The sequence below is a fragment of the Squalius cephalus genome (genome assembly GCF_949319135.1).
Source record: "Squalius cephalus genome assembly, chromosome: 2".
Taxonomy (NCBI): Eukaryota; Metazoa; Chordata; class Actinopteri; order Cypriniformes; family Leuciscidae; genus Squalius; species Squalius cephalus.
Window position 1 is genome coordinate 8,812,396 of NC_137123.1, and position 20,000 is coordinate 8,832,395.

Here is a 20,000-nt window from a genome sequence, read left to right on the forward strand (position 1 = left end):
TGTGTGTGTGTGTGTGTGTGTGTGTGTGTGTGTGTGTACCTCTCTGCTCATGGCCAGTGCGAGCTGCAGTTGTAGCTCTTCTTCTCCGCTGGTCTGCGGTGTGTGTGTGTGTGTGTGTGTGTGTGTGTGTGTGTGTGTGTGTGTGTACCTCTCTGCTCATGGCCAGTGCGAGCTGCAGTTGTAGCTCTTCTTCTCCGCTGGTCTGCGGTGTGTGTGTGTGTGTGTGTGTGTGTGTGTGTGTGTGTACCTCTCTGCTCATGGCCAGCGCGAGCTGCAGTTGTAGCTCTTCTTCTCCGCAGGTCTGCGGTGTGTGTGTGTGTGTGTATGTGAGTGAGTGTGTGTGTGTGTGTGTGTGTGTGTGTGTGTGTATGTGAGTGTGTGTGTGTGTGTGTGTGTGTGTGTGTGTGTGTGTGTGTGTGTGTGTGTGTGTGTGTGTGTGTGTGTGTGTACCTCTCTGCTCATGGCCAGTGCGAGCTGCAGTTGTAGCTCTTCTTCTCCGCTGGTCTGCGGTCGAGTCTGCTCCAGATCAGAGGCTCGGGGAGACGAGGACGACGCTGACAGACAGAGTGAACGGACATCAGTGTTTTTATTTACGAGTGTAATGTATGTGATTACTGTCATAAAGCATCACCATCTCACTTCAGTTATACTGTGTGTGTGTGTGTCGCTGTCACACAGCCTCATTAGACTATAAACAACACAACAACACATGACAGAAGCAGCTGTGATGAGACTCAGGATGATTTAATTTCACCTTATAAATAAATCAAAACTTAATGGTGCATTGTGTAATATTTAGGAGGATCTGTAACATAACATGATTATCTGTAACATAATCATATACATAACCATGTTTTCAGTGGTGTATAAAGACCTTACATAATGAAGCGTTATGTTTTTATTACCTTACAATGAGGCATTTCTGTCTACACACACTCTGAGTCCGCTTACATCGACATGTTTCTACAGTGGCCCTAAGCGGACTAAAGCTAGCTAAAGTCAGCGAATAAAACACTGACACAATGATGAACAAGTAACAACAATATTCACAATAACATATCGTTTTACTGAATAATAAAGTAAACCTAATTTCTTAATTCGTCTTTGTAAAGAAACCTCATTGCTTAACTGGCCACTCTCTGCCGTCTCAGACGACGACATCACTTCCTGTCGGCCACCGTAACGTCTGTTGGCTGCCATTCGCAACCTCACCACTAGATGCCGCTAAAAATCACACACTGCACCTTTAACCCTTGTGCGCTGTTCGTTTGCGGTTTACACTCAGGCAACAAAATGTAATTTTGTAACAAAAGAATTTTGTATTTTTTTTTTAAACAAATGTAATTTTACTCAGTTTATTAATGTTTTCATAAGCTTTTTTTTGTAGTTTTTTTTGTATAGTTTCATTATAATTAGACTCAAACCTGAACAAGATGTTACAAAGAAAAAAGTTGGAGTCTTTAGAGTTTATCATTTTTTTACCACCGTAACTTCTGTTGGGTGCAGTTCTCATCCTCACCACTAGGTGCATCTTAAACTTACACACTGCACCTTTAAAAGAACCGAGCTGGGGACCCAACCCTACTCACAGTTGAAGGAGGACGGGGATCCCCTGGAGTGGCTGAACTCTTCCCCGTACAGCGCGGCCATGCTAGGCTGACTGCTGCGCCGGCTGGGACACGCGGGAGGAACCGCCCCCCCGCCCGCCATCCTCTCTTTGGTCTTCAGCGCCTGCGCTCTCTCCTGCCTCAGACGCTCCTCGTCCCGCAGCAGAGCCACCAGATGCTTGGCCTTCTCGCGCACGTTCACGCCCTGGTCCCGCCCGTCCCGGTCCACGTACTGGAAGTCGCGCAGCGTCTGGATGGTGAAGGCGTTCTCGCGGCACTGCTGGGCCACCCGCTCCGAACCCGTCTTGGCCAGATAGTCCAGCAGCGTCAGAGCCTGGACCACACACACACGCTCATCATTATACACTTTGTAAATTAGACTAGAAATCACTTGAAATCATTAGACTAGAAATCTTTCAAACTCATTAATTAGACTTTTTGAATTAGACTAGAAATCTTGTAAATGCATTAATTAGACTAGAAACAAACTAGGAATAACACTTTGCAAATTAGACTAGAAATAACTCAAAATCATTATACATATATTAGCCAGTTAGTCCCTATTCTGGACCAGACATGACACCGGCTCATCATTATATACTTTGTAAATTAGACTAGGTTTGCTATGATAGTCGGTGTTGACGGTGTTACCGGTGTTAAGAAACTTGCCCACTGCGATGATGGAGCAATATTTGGTGCAAAAGCGCCTATTTAAGCTAATTTATCATTGCACTGTTTTGCTGTTGTGTTTTTCATTAAGAATTATAATGAACTCACCATTCAAGCAATCCGCGCCCGAATTGGTGCTAATTTGAAAGCGAAACTAAAATGCGCACGACTGCACGTGTCCACGGGTTCGCTTTCAAATTAGCGCAAATTCGGGGGGGATTTCTTGAATGGTGGGTTCATTAGTTCATTAGGGTAACTAAACCCTAAAACAACTTTTTTTAGATGATGCACTTTTATCATGGATAGATGCACTTTTATGATGGATAGATGCACTTTTATGATGGATAGATGCACTTTTATGATGGATAGATGCACTTTTATGATGGATAGATGCACTTTTATCATGATAGATACACTTTTATGATGGATAGATGCACTTTTATCATGGATAGATGCACTTTTATCATGGATAGATGCACTTTTATGATGGATAGATGCACTTTTATGATGGATAGATGCACTTTTATCATGGATAGATGCACTTTTATGATGGATAGATGCACTTTTATCATGGATAGATGCACTGATGCACTTTTATGATGGATAGATGATAGATGCACTTTTATCATGATAGATACACTTTTATCATGGATAGATGCACTTTTATGATGGATAGATGCACTTTTATGATGGATAGATGCACTTTTATCATGGATAGATGCACTTTTATCATGGATAGATGCACTGATGCACTTTTATGATGGATAGATGATAAATGCACTTTTATGGACTTTAAAACAGAAACGGCCATTCACTGCCATTATAAATTGAAAGAGCCAGGACATTTTTAATATAACTCTGATTGTATTCGTCTGAAAGAAGAATGTCATATACACCTAGGATGGCTTGAGGGTGAGTAAATCATGGGTTAATTTTCATTTTGAGTGAACTATCCCTTTAAGTTCCCTGGAGGCCCTCGAGAACAGACTCGGGCACCTTGTAGACGTGTCTCCAGTTCTTGCCGTGGTCGTTGAGGCGTTTCCACACCATGGCCATGACCTCGCTGAAGGCCCCGACGCTGAAGGTCAGCTCTGCGATCTCCGACATCAGCGAGCTGGACGGGCCCCAGGGGTCGTTGGAGGTCGCCTCCCGTACCTTGATCTCCGCATCCGAGTAGTTGTGCACGATGTTCTTCACCTGCCGGCGCAGGGCCGAGGTCGTCATGGCGACTGTGTGTGTGGGATGAGGCAGACGCTCACGCTAAAGAGAGCCAGAGCTGTGTGAGAGAGAGAAACAGACATTTCTAAATCACACGCATAAAAAACAGGTGGTTTTACACTTCAAAGGCTATAATTAAATGCTTCTCGGCTTTATGAAGTCATATTGACTCATAGTTTTATTGAATGCTAGTTTTGTTATCTGTAAAGAGATAGAGTATTTTAGTTACCAAGGCAACAAACCTAAGTAGTTATTTTTGTCTTCAAAAAAAATCTGATAAGACATTTTGTCTTCAAAATTGTTTAAAATTTAAATGGTCTGTACGGAATATTTAGTACAAATTAGCATGTTTATAGTGTACTGATATAGATGATTATAAACATTAATATATCAATATTGGTGTCATGCAGATGAAACATGACTATAATGCATTCAGAAACTACTTAGCAACACACTAAAAACAACTCAGAAAACCTTAGCGACCACATAGCAACGCCTTACACATCATGGAACTCTCATCTACATCAGAATCACGGTTGTTATTGCTAATTCAAACTATTAAAAATCGTTTTATTGAAATAAACCTGAAATAAAATACAAATATTAGATGAAAAACTTAAACTTCAAAAACATTAAATGAAAATAAGAAGTGTGGCCTTGGCATCTAACTGAAATTAAATTTTCAAAAGTTGAGGAACTAAAATAATTAAAAAAAAATAATAATAAAATTATTTATTTTGAATTATATAAATTCAAAATTATACTAATTAAAAATGATCAAAATCACTAAACAAATATAATAAAAAGTAAGATAAAAAAGATGATATAGAAATAAAACAAATTCAAAATATTGCTTTATTTTTGGTGAATAAATAAAATGTGATTTTTGTTTAATATAAAATTCATTTTTAAAGAGGTTTACAGTTCATTTGTCCAATTACAAATAAAATATACTTTCAAATGTTTAATTTTATAGTCCATTGTGAAGTATAAAAGACAGTTTCCTGAGTCAGAGGTCAAAAGTCACTTCCTAAACCTGGTTTATTGTAGTTTTTGTTCATCATCATGTGGTCTGTAGAGGGTTAACAAGCTTTTGAACACATTAGTGGACACAGTTGAGCTAATTAAAAATGCCCCCTCCCTCTTCATTTCCAGCAAGAGGAGAGCGATTACCATTTTCAGGATCATCAATAATTCAGCTCGGCTCTCCAATTAGCACTTATCTTAAAAAACACAGGCAAAGAAAGTGGGTTGGAGTTATCTGTCCGTCAGGCTCCAAAACAATCACTCGATTGTTTTGAGCGCTAAAACAATCGTCCTTCAGACGGCCCGTATACTTAATCTGCTTCCCTGCGCTCGCAACATTCAGGTGAAGGGTTCGATTCCCAGATTACAGACCCAATGATTAAAGCATCTGAAATGCTGCCTGAAAGCATCTGCTAATGAATAAATGTGTCTTTGACAGGGTTCGCGTAACGCGTAAAAGCACGTAACTAACGTAAATCAAGCAAGCTAGTGTGCATAGGACACAACGTGTTGGCGAAATAACACATTAGCGGACCGGAGGGAATAATATGGATTTTTTTCCAGAAAACTTCTTGCACAAAATAAATTCAAGCACTTTAAAGGATCTTTATCTATGTATGTTTATTTTCAAAAACTTTCCAGGGCCTTGACATTTTTTTTCAGATTCACAAACTTTCAAGGATTTCAAGGACCCGTGGGAACCCTGCTTTGACTCATGCATGAGTCACAAACGCCCCCAAAGAGACGACTCACGCTGTTATCCATCAGCCCACGGGCCCCCCGAGACCACCAGATGACACCGGCATGCTCTGACTCATGTCACAGTCGGCATGAACCGTGTTTCTTTCATTCAGACGATACTGGAGGGTTAGCAAAAGGTTAACTACACTTAATCTGAAGGGGTTAACTACACTTTATCTGACTGGTTCACTACACTTAATCTGAAGGGGTTAACTACACTTTATCTGAAGGGGTTAACTACACTTAATCTGAAGGGGTTAACTACACTTTATCTGAAGGGGTTAACTACACTTAATCTGAAGGGGTTAACTACACTTAATCTGAAGGGGTTAACTACACTTTATCTGAAGGGGTTAACTACACTTAATCTGAAGGGTTTAACTACACTTTATCTGAGAGGTTAACTACACTTAATCTGATGTGTTAACTACACCTAATCTGATGGGTTCACTACACTCTAAAAACTGCTGGGTTAAAAAATAACCCAACCTTAACCACACCGCTGGGTCACTATTGGACAGAACACGCGCTGGGTTGGTTTGACCCAAGTGCTGGGTTTTACCATTTAACCCATATTTCTGGGTCATTCATTTGACTCAACCAGTGGGTGAAATTAACCCTCTTGCTGGGTTAAGTCTTACTCATGTGCTGGGTTATTTCTTGTCTCATTGCCTTAATAAAATTAGTAACAAATATTTGTTATATTACGAATGTAAAATAATTATTATCTCTGTAATACAATAAACCAGAGAGGCCACAGTATATGTGATTTCAATCTCATTTAATTTTTTTTAAATTTTATACATTTCTTTAATACTTTTCGTTATTGAATACAAATATTAATCAATGCCAAAGGTCTGACATGTCCCCCTCATTTCATCCCTGAGGCACAGAATGTGCAGCAATTCACCAGTCATCTCATTTTGTAAATATTCAACCATGTTGGTCCTCACAAGTCAAGTAGAGTCATCTTTAATTGTATAGCACTTTTTACAATAATACAGATTGTATCAAAGCAGCTTCACAGTAATACTGTAACATGAAAATAATACAACAAAGTTTGTTTCTAGATGAACAATTGCGTCATTGTCCACCTTAAGGCAAATCAATAATATTGTTGAATATTAAATGTCCCCAACTAAGCAAGCCAAAAGCCAAGGCAACAGTGGCAAGGAACCAAAACTCCATCAGTGACAGAATGGAGAAAAAAACCTTGGGAGAACCCAGTCTCAGTCGCTCAGTTCTCCTCTGGCCATCGAGCGAACAGTGTATGATTATGATTCAGGCAGCATTACAGGTCAGAGGTCAGATTGAATAAGAAAATTCAGAATATTTATCCAGTTCCATCTGGTTGGAAGTCGGAGTCATCACACCGGTATGGAGACGAATTTGTTGAGGATCAGTCGTGTCGCTGAGGCCTTCACAGGGCTGATGAGGCTGGCCCTTCAGGGATGCGTCATGGATGGGTCCAGGCGCAGGTCCACCTTCTGATCTGGATATGGCCTGGATCCGGCTGACTTAAGTAAACTTTAGAATGAACAGAAAGACAAAAATTAGCATAGATGCCATTCTTCTTATTAAATAATGAGTACATCAGGTGTTATAGGAAAGTGTCCCTGGTTCCGGCTGACCTATGCAGCCTAATAATCATTTAACTGATTTAAATAATAGAAATGTATAATGTTCTATATGAATGCCAGGTAAAAGATATGCGTTTTAGTTTAGATTTAAACTGACAGAGTGTGTCTGCTTCCCGGACAATCACTTAGAGTTGTTGCAATAAAACTGACATGCAAGTTAAGTTTTTTTTTGTGGAAGTATCAATTTATTATTGAATATGCAATTAAAATATTGCAAACATTAAATGACCAAATGTGAAAAACAAACAAAATGTGTATTCAGTATTTTCAAACTGAATTATAGTAATAGTAATAAAAGAGTAATTTGGACAAATATTATCAACATTAAGGCATTCAAATAAAACATTACTTTATTAAAAGTAAAATATTACTGTAATGTTGATAGTGTCTTTAACGTTAAAACTCACAAACCCACAAAGCTGCTCGGTAATCTTCTGACTGGCGCTGATGATCGCCTCGTTTAGATGTTACACACAATAAAATACTTCGGGTAGGCTATCATGTAAGTTTGCATTTTTTAAGTTTTAAATATTGACGACCATTCGTTCAACTAAACGGGTATAATTTTCTTCTCAAAACTGACGCCTGTCCATTTATTTCTCCTTTCCTCAGTCGCTGTAGATTGCAAGTCATATCCTACATAATAAAAACTAGGCTATATCAAGCTCTTGAAAGCCTTTTTTTGGCAGAAACGATGGTTCGAGACATTACAGAAAACACACACAGACTGTGCTGGAACTTACCTCAGTCACTTCTTCTGACGAGTATTTCTAAAACTACGCCAGCAGACTTTTCACTCACAACTCACTAGCTAGCCTAACGTAGAGACTCATTTCCCGCTGATTTTACGTGCGAGCCCTGTGAGGAAAGTGCGCGTATGGATTTCATACAAAACGCTTTTCTCACTTTTAAATACGCAACGTCCACAATGAATAGGCCTATGATAATTAAGTTGGCTTGAGAGAGCCAACTTACTGATATTGTACTTAAACTTATTATTATTATTATTCTTCTGTTAAAAACTGTTGACTCAAACTCGTCCTAGAGCTTTAACACTACATACTCCAAACTCGGCTCAGACACTCAAACTGATCTGAAGTTAGTTGCTATATCTTTTTAGACTGATCGGACTTACGGTTTTCCTAAAAATGCCGATCAAAACTCGGAAAAACTCCCATTGACTTACATTGGGGAGTTCTAAAAAATTCAAATTTACATTCAAACTCACCAACCGACGAAAATTCAAATCTAAACACCTTGAAGACTAAACCAAACTGCCGTTCTATATACTATATTAGCCAATGAGACTAATTTAAACTAATAAACTCTAAACTCATACACTTATAAACTAATTAACTTATAAACTCATGAATTCATAGACTTATTAACTCTTTAACTCATAAATTAATAAACTCTGAACTCTTAAACTCTTAAACTCATTTAAACTTATAAACTCTAAACTCATTAAAACTTATAAACTCTAAACTCATTTAAAACTTATAAACTCTAAACTCAAAAACTCTAACACTTATAAACTCATCAATTTATACACTTATAAACTCTAAACTCATAAGCTCTGAGTGTGTGTGTGTGTGTGTGTGTGTGTGTGTGTGTGTGAACACACACACACACACACACACTAAACTCATTTAAACTTAAACTCTAAACTCATTTAAACTTGTAAACTCAAAACTCGTAAACTACTTTAAACTTCAAACCACTTTAAACTTCTTAAGTTTAAAGCTTCAAGCTCCCAAGCAACTCCATAGCAACCAAACTTGAGTACCCTAGCAACCGTTTTGCAAGACCTATATCTCAGTATCAGAACATCGTATAGAGATGAGGTTTGGCTCTTTTGACTCATGCTAGCAAACAGCACTTCCAACATGCTACACATGCTAGCAGTGAATAGCTACATGCTAATATCATTTAGTTAAGTGCTAAATCATACCAAGATCATGCTAAGGACTCTATAAAAACTCCATAGTAACCATCTGTGACAACTACCAACCACCTAGCAACACCATAGCAACCGCCCAGAACACCCTAGCAACTGCCTAGCAACCGCCCAGAATACCTTAGCAACCGCCTAGCAACATCATAGCAACCACCCAGAACACCCTAGCAACCGCCTAGCAACACCATAGCAACCACCCAGAACACCCTAGCAACCGCCTAGCAACCACCCAGAATACCCTAGCAACCGCCTAGAAACACCATAGCAACCCCCCAGAACACCCTAGCAACCGCCTAGCAACCACCCAGAATACCTTAGCAACAGCATAGCAACCACTCAGAACACCCTAGCAACTGCCTAGCAACCACCCAGAATACCTTAGCAACTGCCTAGCAACACCATAGCAACCACCCAGAACACCCTAGCAACCGCCTAGCAACCACCCAAAACACCCTAGCAACCACTTAGCAACCACCCAGAATACCCTAGCAACCGTCTAGCAACAGCATAGCAACCACCCAGAACACCCTAGCAACCGCCTAGCAACCACCCAGAATACCCTAGCAACCGCCTAGCAACACCCTAGCAACCACCCAGAACACCCTAGCAACCGCCTAGCAACACCATAGCAACCACTAAAACACCCTAGCAACCGCCTAGCAACCACCCAGAACACCCTAGCAACCACCCAGAACACCCTAGCAACCACCCAAAATACCATAGCAACCGCCTAGCAACCACCCAGAACACCCTAGCAACCGCCTAGCAACCGCCTAGCAACCACCCAGAATACCCTAGCAACCGCCTAGCAACACCATAGCAACCACCCAGAACACCCTAGCAACCGCCTAGCAACATCCTAGCAACCACCCAAAATACCTTAGCAACCGCCTATCAACACCATAGCAACCACCCAGAACACCCTAGCAACCGCCTAGCAACCACCCAAAATACCTTAGCAACCACCCAGAACACCCTAGCAACCGCCTAGCAACCACCCAAAATACCCTAGCAACCGCTTAGCAACACCCTAGCAACCACCCAGAACACCCTAGCAACCGCCTAGCAACACCCTAGCAACCACCCAAAATACCCTAGCAACCGCTTAGCAACACCCTAGCAACCACCCAGAACACCCTAGAAACCGCCTAGCAACCACCCAAAATACCTTAGCATCTGCCTAGCAACACCATAGCAACCACCCAGAACACCCTAGCAACCACCTAGCAACCACCCAAAATACCTTAGCAACCATCTAGCAACACAATAGCAACCACCCAGAACACCCTAGCAACCGCCTAGCAACCACCGAGAACACCTTAGCAACCCACTAGAAAACCCCCAACAACTTTTTAACTTTAAACTACCTAATTTAAACTTTAAACTACTTTAAACTTCAAACTAATTTAAACTTTAAACTAATTTAAACTTCAAACTAATTTAAACTTTAAGCTAATTTAAACTTCAAACTAATTTAAACTTTAAACTACTTTAAACTTCAAACTAATTTAAACTTTAAACTACTTTAAACTTTAAACTAATTTAAACTTTAAACTACTTTAAACTTCAAACTAATTTAAACTTTAAACTACTTTAAACTTTAAACTAATTTAAACTCCAAACTATTTTAAACTTCTTTAAACTTTCTGGTCCGGCTTTCTCAAGCCAACTTAAAGTTTGTCTCGACGAACTTTTTAATCTAGTTACATAATGAATTTAGAATTAAAATTTTCAAAAAGGCTGCTGATATAGCTGGTTTAATTTCAGCTAAGGATTTAACGTGGCATTTTGTCAAAAAATTCTAACCGGCTAGCTGTGGCTATTTAATGTTTCACAGAAATAAATAGTTACCCCTCACACTTCCATATTAAAGACTGTATGTTGAACAGTGAAATTAGCTTGCTGCTACCACCACAACTTATTAAAAATATAGGTAAACATTCATATTAACTTACCATAAAACACTGCCTGCTCCGAGTGGCGTGCTCCTCGAGTCAGAAGTGAAGAATCCAGAAAGTTCCACAAAGAATGAAAAAAGTAACCAGTTGCTGGGTCAAAATAACCCAACCAGCGGTTTATTTGTGAATGACCCCCTTACAACTCATTTGACCCAGCATGATCAACCCAATAATGTGTTTACAGTACCCCAAACAGCCCAACTTTTTGACCCAGCACAATCAACCCAACAATTTGTTTACAGAAACAACCCAGCATTTTTTTGAGTGTACACTTAATCTGAAGGGGTTAACTACACTTTATCTGAGGGGTTAACTAAACTTAATCTGAAGGGGTTAACTACACTTAATCTGAAGGGGTTAACTACACTTAATCTGAAGGGTTAACTACACTTAATCTAAGGGGTTAACTACACTTAATCTGAAGGGGTTAACTACACTTTATCTGAAGGGGTTAACTACACTTAATCTGAAGGGTTTAACTACACTTTATCTGAGAGGTTAACTACACTTAATCTGATGTGTTAACTACACCTAATCTGATGGGTTCACTACACTTAATCTGAAGGGGTTAACTACACTTTATCTGAGGGGTTAACTAAACTTAATCTGAAGGGGTTAACTACACTTAATCTGAAGGGGTTAACTACACTTAATCTGAAGGGTTAACTACACTTAATCTAAGGGGTTAACTACACTTAATCTGAAGGGGTTAACTACACTTTATCTGAAGGGGTTAACTACACTTAATCTGAAGGGTTTAACTACACTTTATCTGAGAGGTTAACTACACTTAATCTGATGTGTTAACTACACCTAATCTGATGGGTTCACTACACTTAATCTGAAGGGGTTAACTACACTTTATCTGAGGGGTTAACTAAACTTAATCTGAAGGGGTTAACTACACCTAATCTGATGGGTTCACTACACTTAATCTGAAGGGTTAACTACACTTTATCTGAGGGGTTAACTAAACTTAATCTGAAGGGGTTAACTACACTTAATCTGAAGGGGTTAACTACACTTAATCTGAAGGGTTAACTACACTTAATCTAAGGGGTTAACTACACTTAATCTGAAGGGTTAACTACACTTAATCTGAAGGGTTAACTACACTTAATCTGAGGGGTTAACTACACTTAATCTGAAGGGGTTAACTATATTTAATCTGAAGGGGTTAACTACACTTAATCTGAAGGGGTTAACTACACTTAATCTGAAGGGGTTAACTACACTTAATCTGAAGGGGTTAACTACACTTAATCTGAAGGGTTAACAACACTTAATCTGAAGGGTTAACAACACTTAATCTGATGGGTTCACTACACTTTATCTGAAGGGGTTAACTACACTTAATCTGAAGGGGTTAACTACACTTAATCTGAAGGGTTAACAACACTTAATCTGAAGGGTTAACAACACTTAATCTGATGGGTTCACTACACGGGGTTAGTTTTTTTGCTGTATAATAAGACTTTTAATTTCACTTCTAAATTTGTACATTTAGCAGTATTTTACTGTAAAATGACATGAATCCCATATGGAGTAAGCGAACGTACCGTTAACCAATTACCAGGTTTTTACAGTAACAGTGTTTAGCAGTAAAACTGTAGTGTCAGCGGACCTGACGGCACATCTCTGCCCTTCACGGCTGCGCTCGACTTTGCATTTCTGTGTGTGCGGCAAAACCTAATCCTGTCCTGTCCTTCTTCCCTAAACACAGCGCTCCTCTCTGTGAAGAGCTCATCAGCTCCCGTAATTTACCCACGAGTCTTCAAAACATTCTACATCCCTTCCCCACGTTTTCAAAATAGAAAAATTGGTATAACTGCTAGTCCAGGAGCCACTAATATCAGCACTTTTCAGAACTAGATCATTGGGATTAATGAAGATGGCCTTTGGTGTGAAGAAACACAACACACTTTTAGTTGATAATCTAAAACCAAATGCTTTTATTTGGAGTTTCACATGTGAATGGATCACTTATTATTTAAATTTTAATAACTCGAGGTACATTATCTCCTAACAGGGAATATTACATTTTGGTAAACATCCTTATGATGTTGTTATTAATATCTGAGAATGGTTCTAACAATATTAGGAGTAAAGTTCAGATTTTGGAGACAGTCGGGAAGTTCTGCTCCCTTTAAAGAACATCATCATGAGTGTGGGAACCATTTTTTTAGTACAGTTTCCAAATGTTTTCAATGCTTTGTTTGCCCTTTTTGTGAATTCTGAGTATATTGTTCTTGTTTATGTTTTATTTACTATCATAATAAAGGTTTCGAAAAGGATTTTTGTGCTGATGCCATTGATAGAAGAACCTTTCAGTGAACCGTTTTTAAAAAAATAGAGAATTTTAATAATCTAAAAGAACCTTTTATTCAATGGAAAGTTCCATGGAAGTTAAAAACTCTTTATGGAACCATCAATGCCAATAAAGAACCTGCATTTTGCATGACATTATTATTAATATCTGAGAATGGTTCTAACAATATTAGGAGTTTTTGGAGATTGCAGAGAAGTTTTGTTCCCTTTAAAAAACATCATCATGAGAGTGGGAACAATTTTTTGTACAGTTTCCAAATGTTTTCAATGTTTAAATAATGAGGACAATCTACAGTAGTCTAGATGAAGCAGTATTTATGCATATTCCACAACATCATGTACTATTCCAAGGACGTTATGTGAATAAGTTAAAATAATGTTTTCAGTCACATTAATATATCAGCCAGGCCAGATAATGAGCTGATATTTACCAGTTTTTTAGATTTATGACTGGCATCAGCAATTAACCATGTTCACTTGGGCAAGAAAAGTTTGAGTTTGCCCTTTTCATGAACTTTGAGTACATATTGTGCTTGTTTATGTCTCATTTACTATCATTAAACTGTCATACAATCTTAAAAATAAAGCTTTCAAAAGGGTGATGCCATAGAAGAACCTTCCAGTGAACCATTCTTTTTAAAAAAAGAGCATTTCAATAATCTAAAGAACCGTTTGTTCAGAGGAAAGTTCCATGGAAGTTAAAGATTCTTTATGGAAACATCAATGCCAATAAAGAACCTATATAATATTACCAGTATTTTCATCATCAGTCATCCTGCTCTCTAAATTTCAGCCATTGATAATCCGGTAACACTTTACAATAAGGTTCATTAGTCAACATTAGTTAATGTATAAACTAACATGAACTAACATATTAGTGAATAAAAATCCAGCTGCTCATTGTTAGTTCACAAAGCATTAACTAATGTTAACAAAAACAACCTTTGATTTTAATAACGTATTAGTAAATGTTGAAATTAATATTAGTTAATTAAAATTCTGAAGAAGTATTGTTCATTCTTAGTTCGTTAACTAATGTTAACTAATGTTAATGAACTTTACTGTAAAGTGTAACCGATAATCCTATATTAGCTGACCATTGATTCCAGCTACTTACAATATACAAAATGTGTTGTTTCAACCTAAATGAAAGATTGTTAGAAGAATAATGACCTACGTTGATGGTGCGGATCATCTACTGTAGTCCTGGTTGACCTGCAGGCCGCTGTCACGTAATAAACACAGCAGCAGGGCCAGAAACACACACACACACACACGTGTGTGTGAGTCAGCGGTGTGAGTATCTGAGCACAGATGAGTGTGATCTCAGCAGAGACATCTGCTCCACAACACGACACACTTTCATCAAGAACATCCCCACGGAGACCCTTCATTCTGGCAATGGCCTTTTAATGCTTGGCTTATTGAATTATTCCAGGGAATTATGCCACAGGAGAGCCTTTGCCGCTTTCAGTGACGTAATATGAACTTGAGAGCGTTCTCCTGTGATGTCATAGAGCATTTTAAAGCTACCATGAAGCCACAAGAAAACCTTGAGTTTCAAAGATGCCATAGAACTATTAATATTCATGTGTCATTGAGCCCTTTTTCGAGCTCTGTGATGCCATAGAACATGTCCTTAAAAAATCATAGCAGAGCCTTAAGTTACTATGACGTCATAAATCATTTTGGGCCCTATTTTAACAATCTGAAACGCAAGTATCAAATGCGAAACGCAAGTAACTTTGTGGGCGGGTCTCGGGCGCTGTTGCTATTATACCGGCGGGATAAATGACTCTTGCGCCCGATGCAAATCTAAAATGGGTTGGTCTGAAGTAGCTTCATTACTCATAGGTGTGGTTTGGGCGTAACGTGAAATAAACCAATCAGAGCGACATCTCACATTCCCTTTAAGAGCAGGCGCGCTTGTTCCATGGCGGATTGCTATTATAACGGCGGATTTGCCAGACGCACGCCAGGAGCGGTTCACAGCCGAGGAGACGACGTTCTCGTCAGGGCCGTAAAACACAGAGAAGTGACATTGGGGATGGAGAAACACACCCAAATTAGCTTCGGTTAAACAGGCGTATAAAAATCTGGGTAAATGTGTAAGCTAGATTTATGCCTATTTTTTCACATCTTCATGGACACCACAATGATTTCCCTCATGTGGAATATTTTTCCTTGTAATAATGTAGCCTATGATTTGCAAAAATGTGAACTGTTGCTTCTGTGTAGATGAGAGAATCAAAGTGTATGCGCGTTGTGCACACGCTACATTATGGCCAAGCATGCGCCCTCCTTAAAGGGATGGTTCACCCAAAAATGAAAATGCTGTCCTCATTTACTCTCCCTCAAGTTGTTCCAAACCTGTATGACTTTCTTTCTTCTGCTAAACACAAAAGAAGATATTTTAAAGAAGGTTGGTAATTAAACAGTTGCTGGTCCCCATTGACATCCATAGTATTTTTTTTTCCTACTATGGAAGTCAATGGGGTCCATCAGTCGTTTGGTTACCGACTTTCTTCAAAATATCTTCTTTTGTGTTCAGCAGAAGAAAGAAAGTCATACAGGTTTGGAACAACTTGAGGGAGAGTAAATGATGACAGAATTTTCATTTTTGGGTGAACTATCCCTTTAAAATTTGCACAACGCGCCACTGACTTTAGACTAGGTTTCTCCTGGTCAGTGGCGGAATTGTTTTCTGGAACTGCAAAATAGCACCAGGGAACGTTTGCGCCGGAACACGCCGCCTCTTTTTGCTGAACCGCCCCGGGAGCGCAAGTTCATTCCCTAATTTACCGATGTGCGTCTGTGGAGGGAAAAGTCTGCTGTGCGTGGGTGCAAAAAAGGATTGATACATGCGTCGGTGTACAAAGTCAATTGCGCTGGGTGCAAGACAGGGCGCTATAAGTCCTAATAAAGTCGTAGCAAAACCTTAAAGGTTGGGTAGGTAAGAATTGTCTAAATAACTTTTTTTCAAATTGGCTTAAACTGTCTTTATATACCAATACATAATTAAAATGTAAGTACTTTGAAAAAGAGAGTATACAAATTGAGTGACTATAGTGTATTTAATCTTCAAAAAACACAGCTCATTAATTCCTACCGGGACGAAACAAGTGATTGGCTTGCGCGACTGTCACTCTCCGTCGCCATGACTACCGCCGCTATTAGCTCTGCCCACGTGCGCGCAGTCGCGCACCCGTTTTTAGGTGGGAGTGAATGGAATTAATGAGCTGTGTTTATTGAAGATTAAATACACTACCCAGATAGCAAACTGACATTGAACCAACATGGAAACGACGTCTCTCCTGACATTGAAACAACATCACTTTGCTCATCGAATTAACGTTGAATCAACGTCAGACACGCCATTCAACCGCATTTCAACATTGAATCAATGTTTTATTTTCAACGTAATAAATAGTAAAGATTGATCCAACGTTGAAATTTGATTGATGATTGATACTAACCTTTACGACTAAGAATCAACGTTGAATCGACGTCTGCCTGCTATCTAGAATCACTCAATTTTTTATACTCTCTATTTCAGAGTACTTGCATTTTAATTATGTATTGGTATATAAAGACAGTTTAAACAAATTTGAATAAAAGTTTTTTTAGACAATTCTGACCTACCCTACCTTTAAGTCACTATGACGTCATTAAACATTTGAAGTCACAGTAAAGTCACAGTGGAACGTTTTCAAGTTCATGCACTCTAAAAATAGCTGGGTTATTTTTTTTACACATCTACTAGGTTGGCTTGCGTTGCACACCGAGTGAGAGATTCGACGCAGCCATATTTATGTATCGTCTCCCGTTAAGCGTCTCATCGCTTAAGTATCGTCTCCCGTTAAGCGATGTATGATGTCATTGAACCTTTTTTAAGTTCTCCAATGTAATGTTTTAAGTCAACGTTCTTAGCATAATATTGTTTGAACGTTCTTTTAGCGATTTTAAAACAGTTGTGAAGTTATCGTAATATTTATCATCTTTATAATCGGGCATAATTCCGTACAAAAGTTGTTTTCAATGTTTAAATAATGTGGACGGTTGATAAATGAAGCCATATTTATGCATATTCAACATCATAATGTACTATTGGATCATTACAAATCTACGGAGCCCCTAAAGGGACATGGTGAAGGGAAACATATTTGTCAATGCTTTTGCGTTCTCTGCGCAAATGTTTTGTGTTCCCCTAAGAAAGTTTGCATTCCATCGCAAAAAAACCTTTGCCTTTTGCTGAGAAACTTTGCGTTCGCTTGCAAAGACATTTTGCGAGGGAACACAAAGTTTTTTCCCACCATCATGTTCTGTACAAATTAATCCTAGAATGTAATGAAAATAAGTCAATAGAATGTTTTCGGTTCAGTTTAAGTTACACTTTCCTAATACAATCATTGTAGAACCTTTAGAAAATTACTGTCATCGTTTAACCCTTTTGAGTTCCATGGCATCATGGAACAGTTTAACTAAAGAACTGAACCTTTTCAAGTTTCTATGATGTAACTTAATTAGAATATTTCATATATGATTTAATTTAACCCTTTTAAATTACGTGATGTATATGATAAAACGTTTCAAAGTTCTAATAAAGTCATTGTAGAACATTCTCAAGTTTCTTTGAAGAATCTTTTTCTGGTGTTCTATGATTCTTTAGAATCATGATGCTTTAAAGAAGGAAGATATGCTCCACTTTTACTGTGGGGAAAGATGACATATAGAACTAAAACGCTAATCTGACCTATAATGTAACATCAAGATGTTTAAATCTCCAGAGAACCATCCAACATGAGCAGATCCCACACACAGCATGAGCATGAACACCAGAAATAGACTCGAGACCGTGTAAATGCTCCAGTAGGCCTTCAGCTCCTGCACTGTGACTGAGCATCACAGGAGCACTTCTGATACACAACATCTACAATCTATCAGACCAGCACAGTAACACACTGACTGACATACAGGGTTAATGGAGGAGGAGATACATGAATCCCGCTTACCTGCAGCATCTCAGTGGGCATCCGCGATCCGATACACTGACATGAATCCTGGGATACTGGCATGAATCCTGGTATACTGACATGAATCCTGGGATACTGACTGACAGACAGGGATAAGGATGGATCTGTTCGTGTTGTCGTCGATCTGTGGAGGAGAAACGCGTGGATGCTGCAGTGTTTTCGGCGTGATGTGGGAGAGAAATGATCCATCCATCTACACACACACTCACGCATGCGGTGTGGAGGCACGAGCCGTCATCATCACGAGAGAGAGAGAGAGAGAGAGAGAGAGCGAGAGAGCGCGCGCACTCAGCATTTAACCGCATCACTGCCGGAGTCCCTCAACGAACCAAACATATGTTTACTTAACATTACGTATTAAATAAATACACATTAATAACACAAAATATAAATGAATGACTAAATTGTGCAAATAGAGAGGAACGTGTGACTGAATAATGTTTTAATTACTTTAACGATAGCGAACTAACTGGAATGGAGCCGATTATTCATTTACAATCGCATTTAAAACGGGCAAAAAAGAATTACAACTTCGTTTAAAAAAAAAAAAAAATCCAGTTTTTGGGATATATTTAAGTTTAAGTACATAAAGTTAAGTTACACTTACCTTTCAAACTGCAGCTTCGACTGTTAAAATTTAAACCATTGCCGCGGGAACAGTATTTAAAGGGTTAATTCACCCAAAAATGTAAATTCTGTCAGTAATTACTCACCCTCATGTCGTTTCAAACCCGTAAGACTTTCATTCATCTTCAGAACACAAAATGAAGATATTTTTGATGAAATCCGAGAGATTTCTGTCCCTCCATTGACAGTCTATGCAAGGAAGTGGTAGTTGCTAAAGGCTGTCAATGGAGGGATAGAAATCTCTCACATTTCATAAAAAATATCTTCATTTATGTAATGAAGATGAATAAAAGTCTTACGGGTTTGAAACGACATGACATGAGGGTGAGTAATTGATGACAATCTATATTTTTTTTTGGGGGGGGGGGGGGGGGTGAATTAACCCTTTAATCCAACGCTGAGTTGGGTTAAATATAATACATATACATATATATATATTATTTTTTTAAGACAAAAAAAAAAAACACCAACATAGTGCGACTCAATATGTGTAAACCCTTTTGGGGTTGGGGTCAAAACATTTTTTTGCTGTGTATTTTATTTATTTATGAAGGTTTGGTCTGCTATACTGTATTATAAAGATGAACATATTTTGTAATTTTCTGCATATTTTATATATAAACTCTCTATAACAGGTAGTCTGAGAAACACAAAGCATAAGCACTGATCAGTAAGGAAGGAGTTTTCATAAAATTCTGAAATATGTGCAGTTCAAATGTTGCTTGCAGACATGTTTATTTTGATCAGAATATATGGATACTTTCAGACGGCCATAAATAAAGGCCCTCGTTACAGCATCCAGCAGCAGAGAAGAGTGACAACAACCAGCCACACCTTCAAGCTCATCATTAACGTCCTTAAACCTTCATATGATATTACTGAATCCTTTCACAGTAATCCTTTCACTTTCAAGTGTTTCAGGAAAGATGTTCTTCTGGACAGTAAAAGTACGTATACTGACACATATAATCAAGATTTGACACTTCAGACAACATGTGACTAGAGACACAAATATCTAAAGGTGTATTAATATGCCGTCTGAGAGTCGTGGAGTAAATCACACAGAGAATCCACCATCCTCTCCATCAGCACACACACCTGAAACACACACACACACACACACACACACATCATCAGCTTATGACTAATGATGACCGTATGAATCATGACTGGATGTGTGAATGTGTGCTGAAACA

The 20,000-nt window shown here is 38.7% G+C and overlaps 1 protein-coding gene across 1 annotated transcript in view; it reads right to left on the minus strand.

Annotated features, from left to right (window-relative positions):
• The window catches only part of epn3b (epsin 3b), a 24,870-nt gene extending 6,494 nt beyond the window's left edge, over positions 1 to 18,376 (minus strand). The window contains exons 1-4 of the mRNA XM_079854979.1: positions 18,157 to 18,376; positions 3,273 to 3,552; positions 1,590 to 1,941; positions 451 to 554 (exon numbers count right to left, since the gene is read on the minus strand). Of these exons, the coding sequence (XP_079711105.1) occupies positions 451 to 554; positions 1,590 to 1,941; positions 3,273 to 3,500 (684 nt within the window). The 5' untranslated portion in view covers positions 3,501 to 3,552; positions 18,157 to 18,376. The remainder of the gene's footprint in view (positions 1 to 450; positions 555 to 1,589; positions 1,942 to 3,272; positions 3,553 to 18,156) is intronic.
• Positions 18,377 to 20,000: the final 1,624 nt, after the last annotated feature.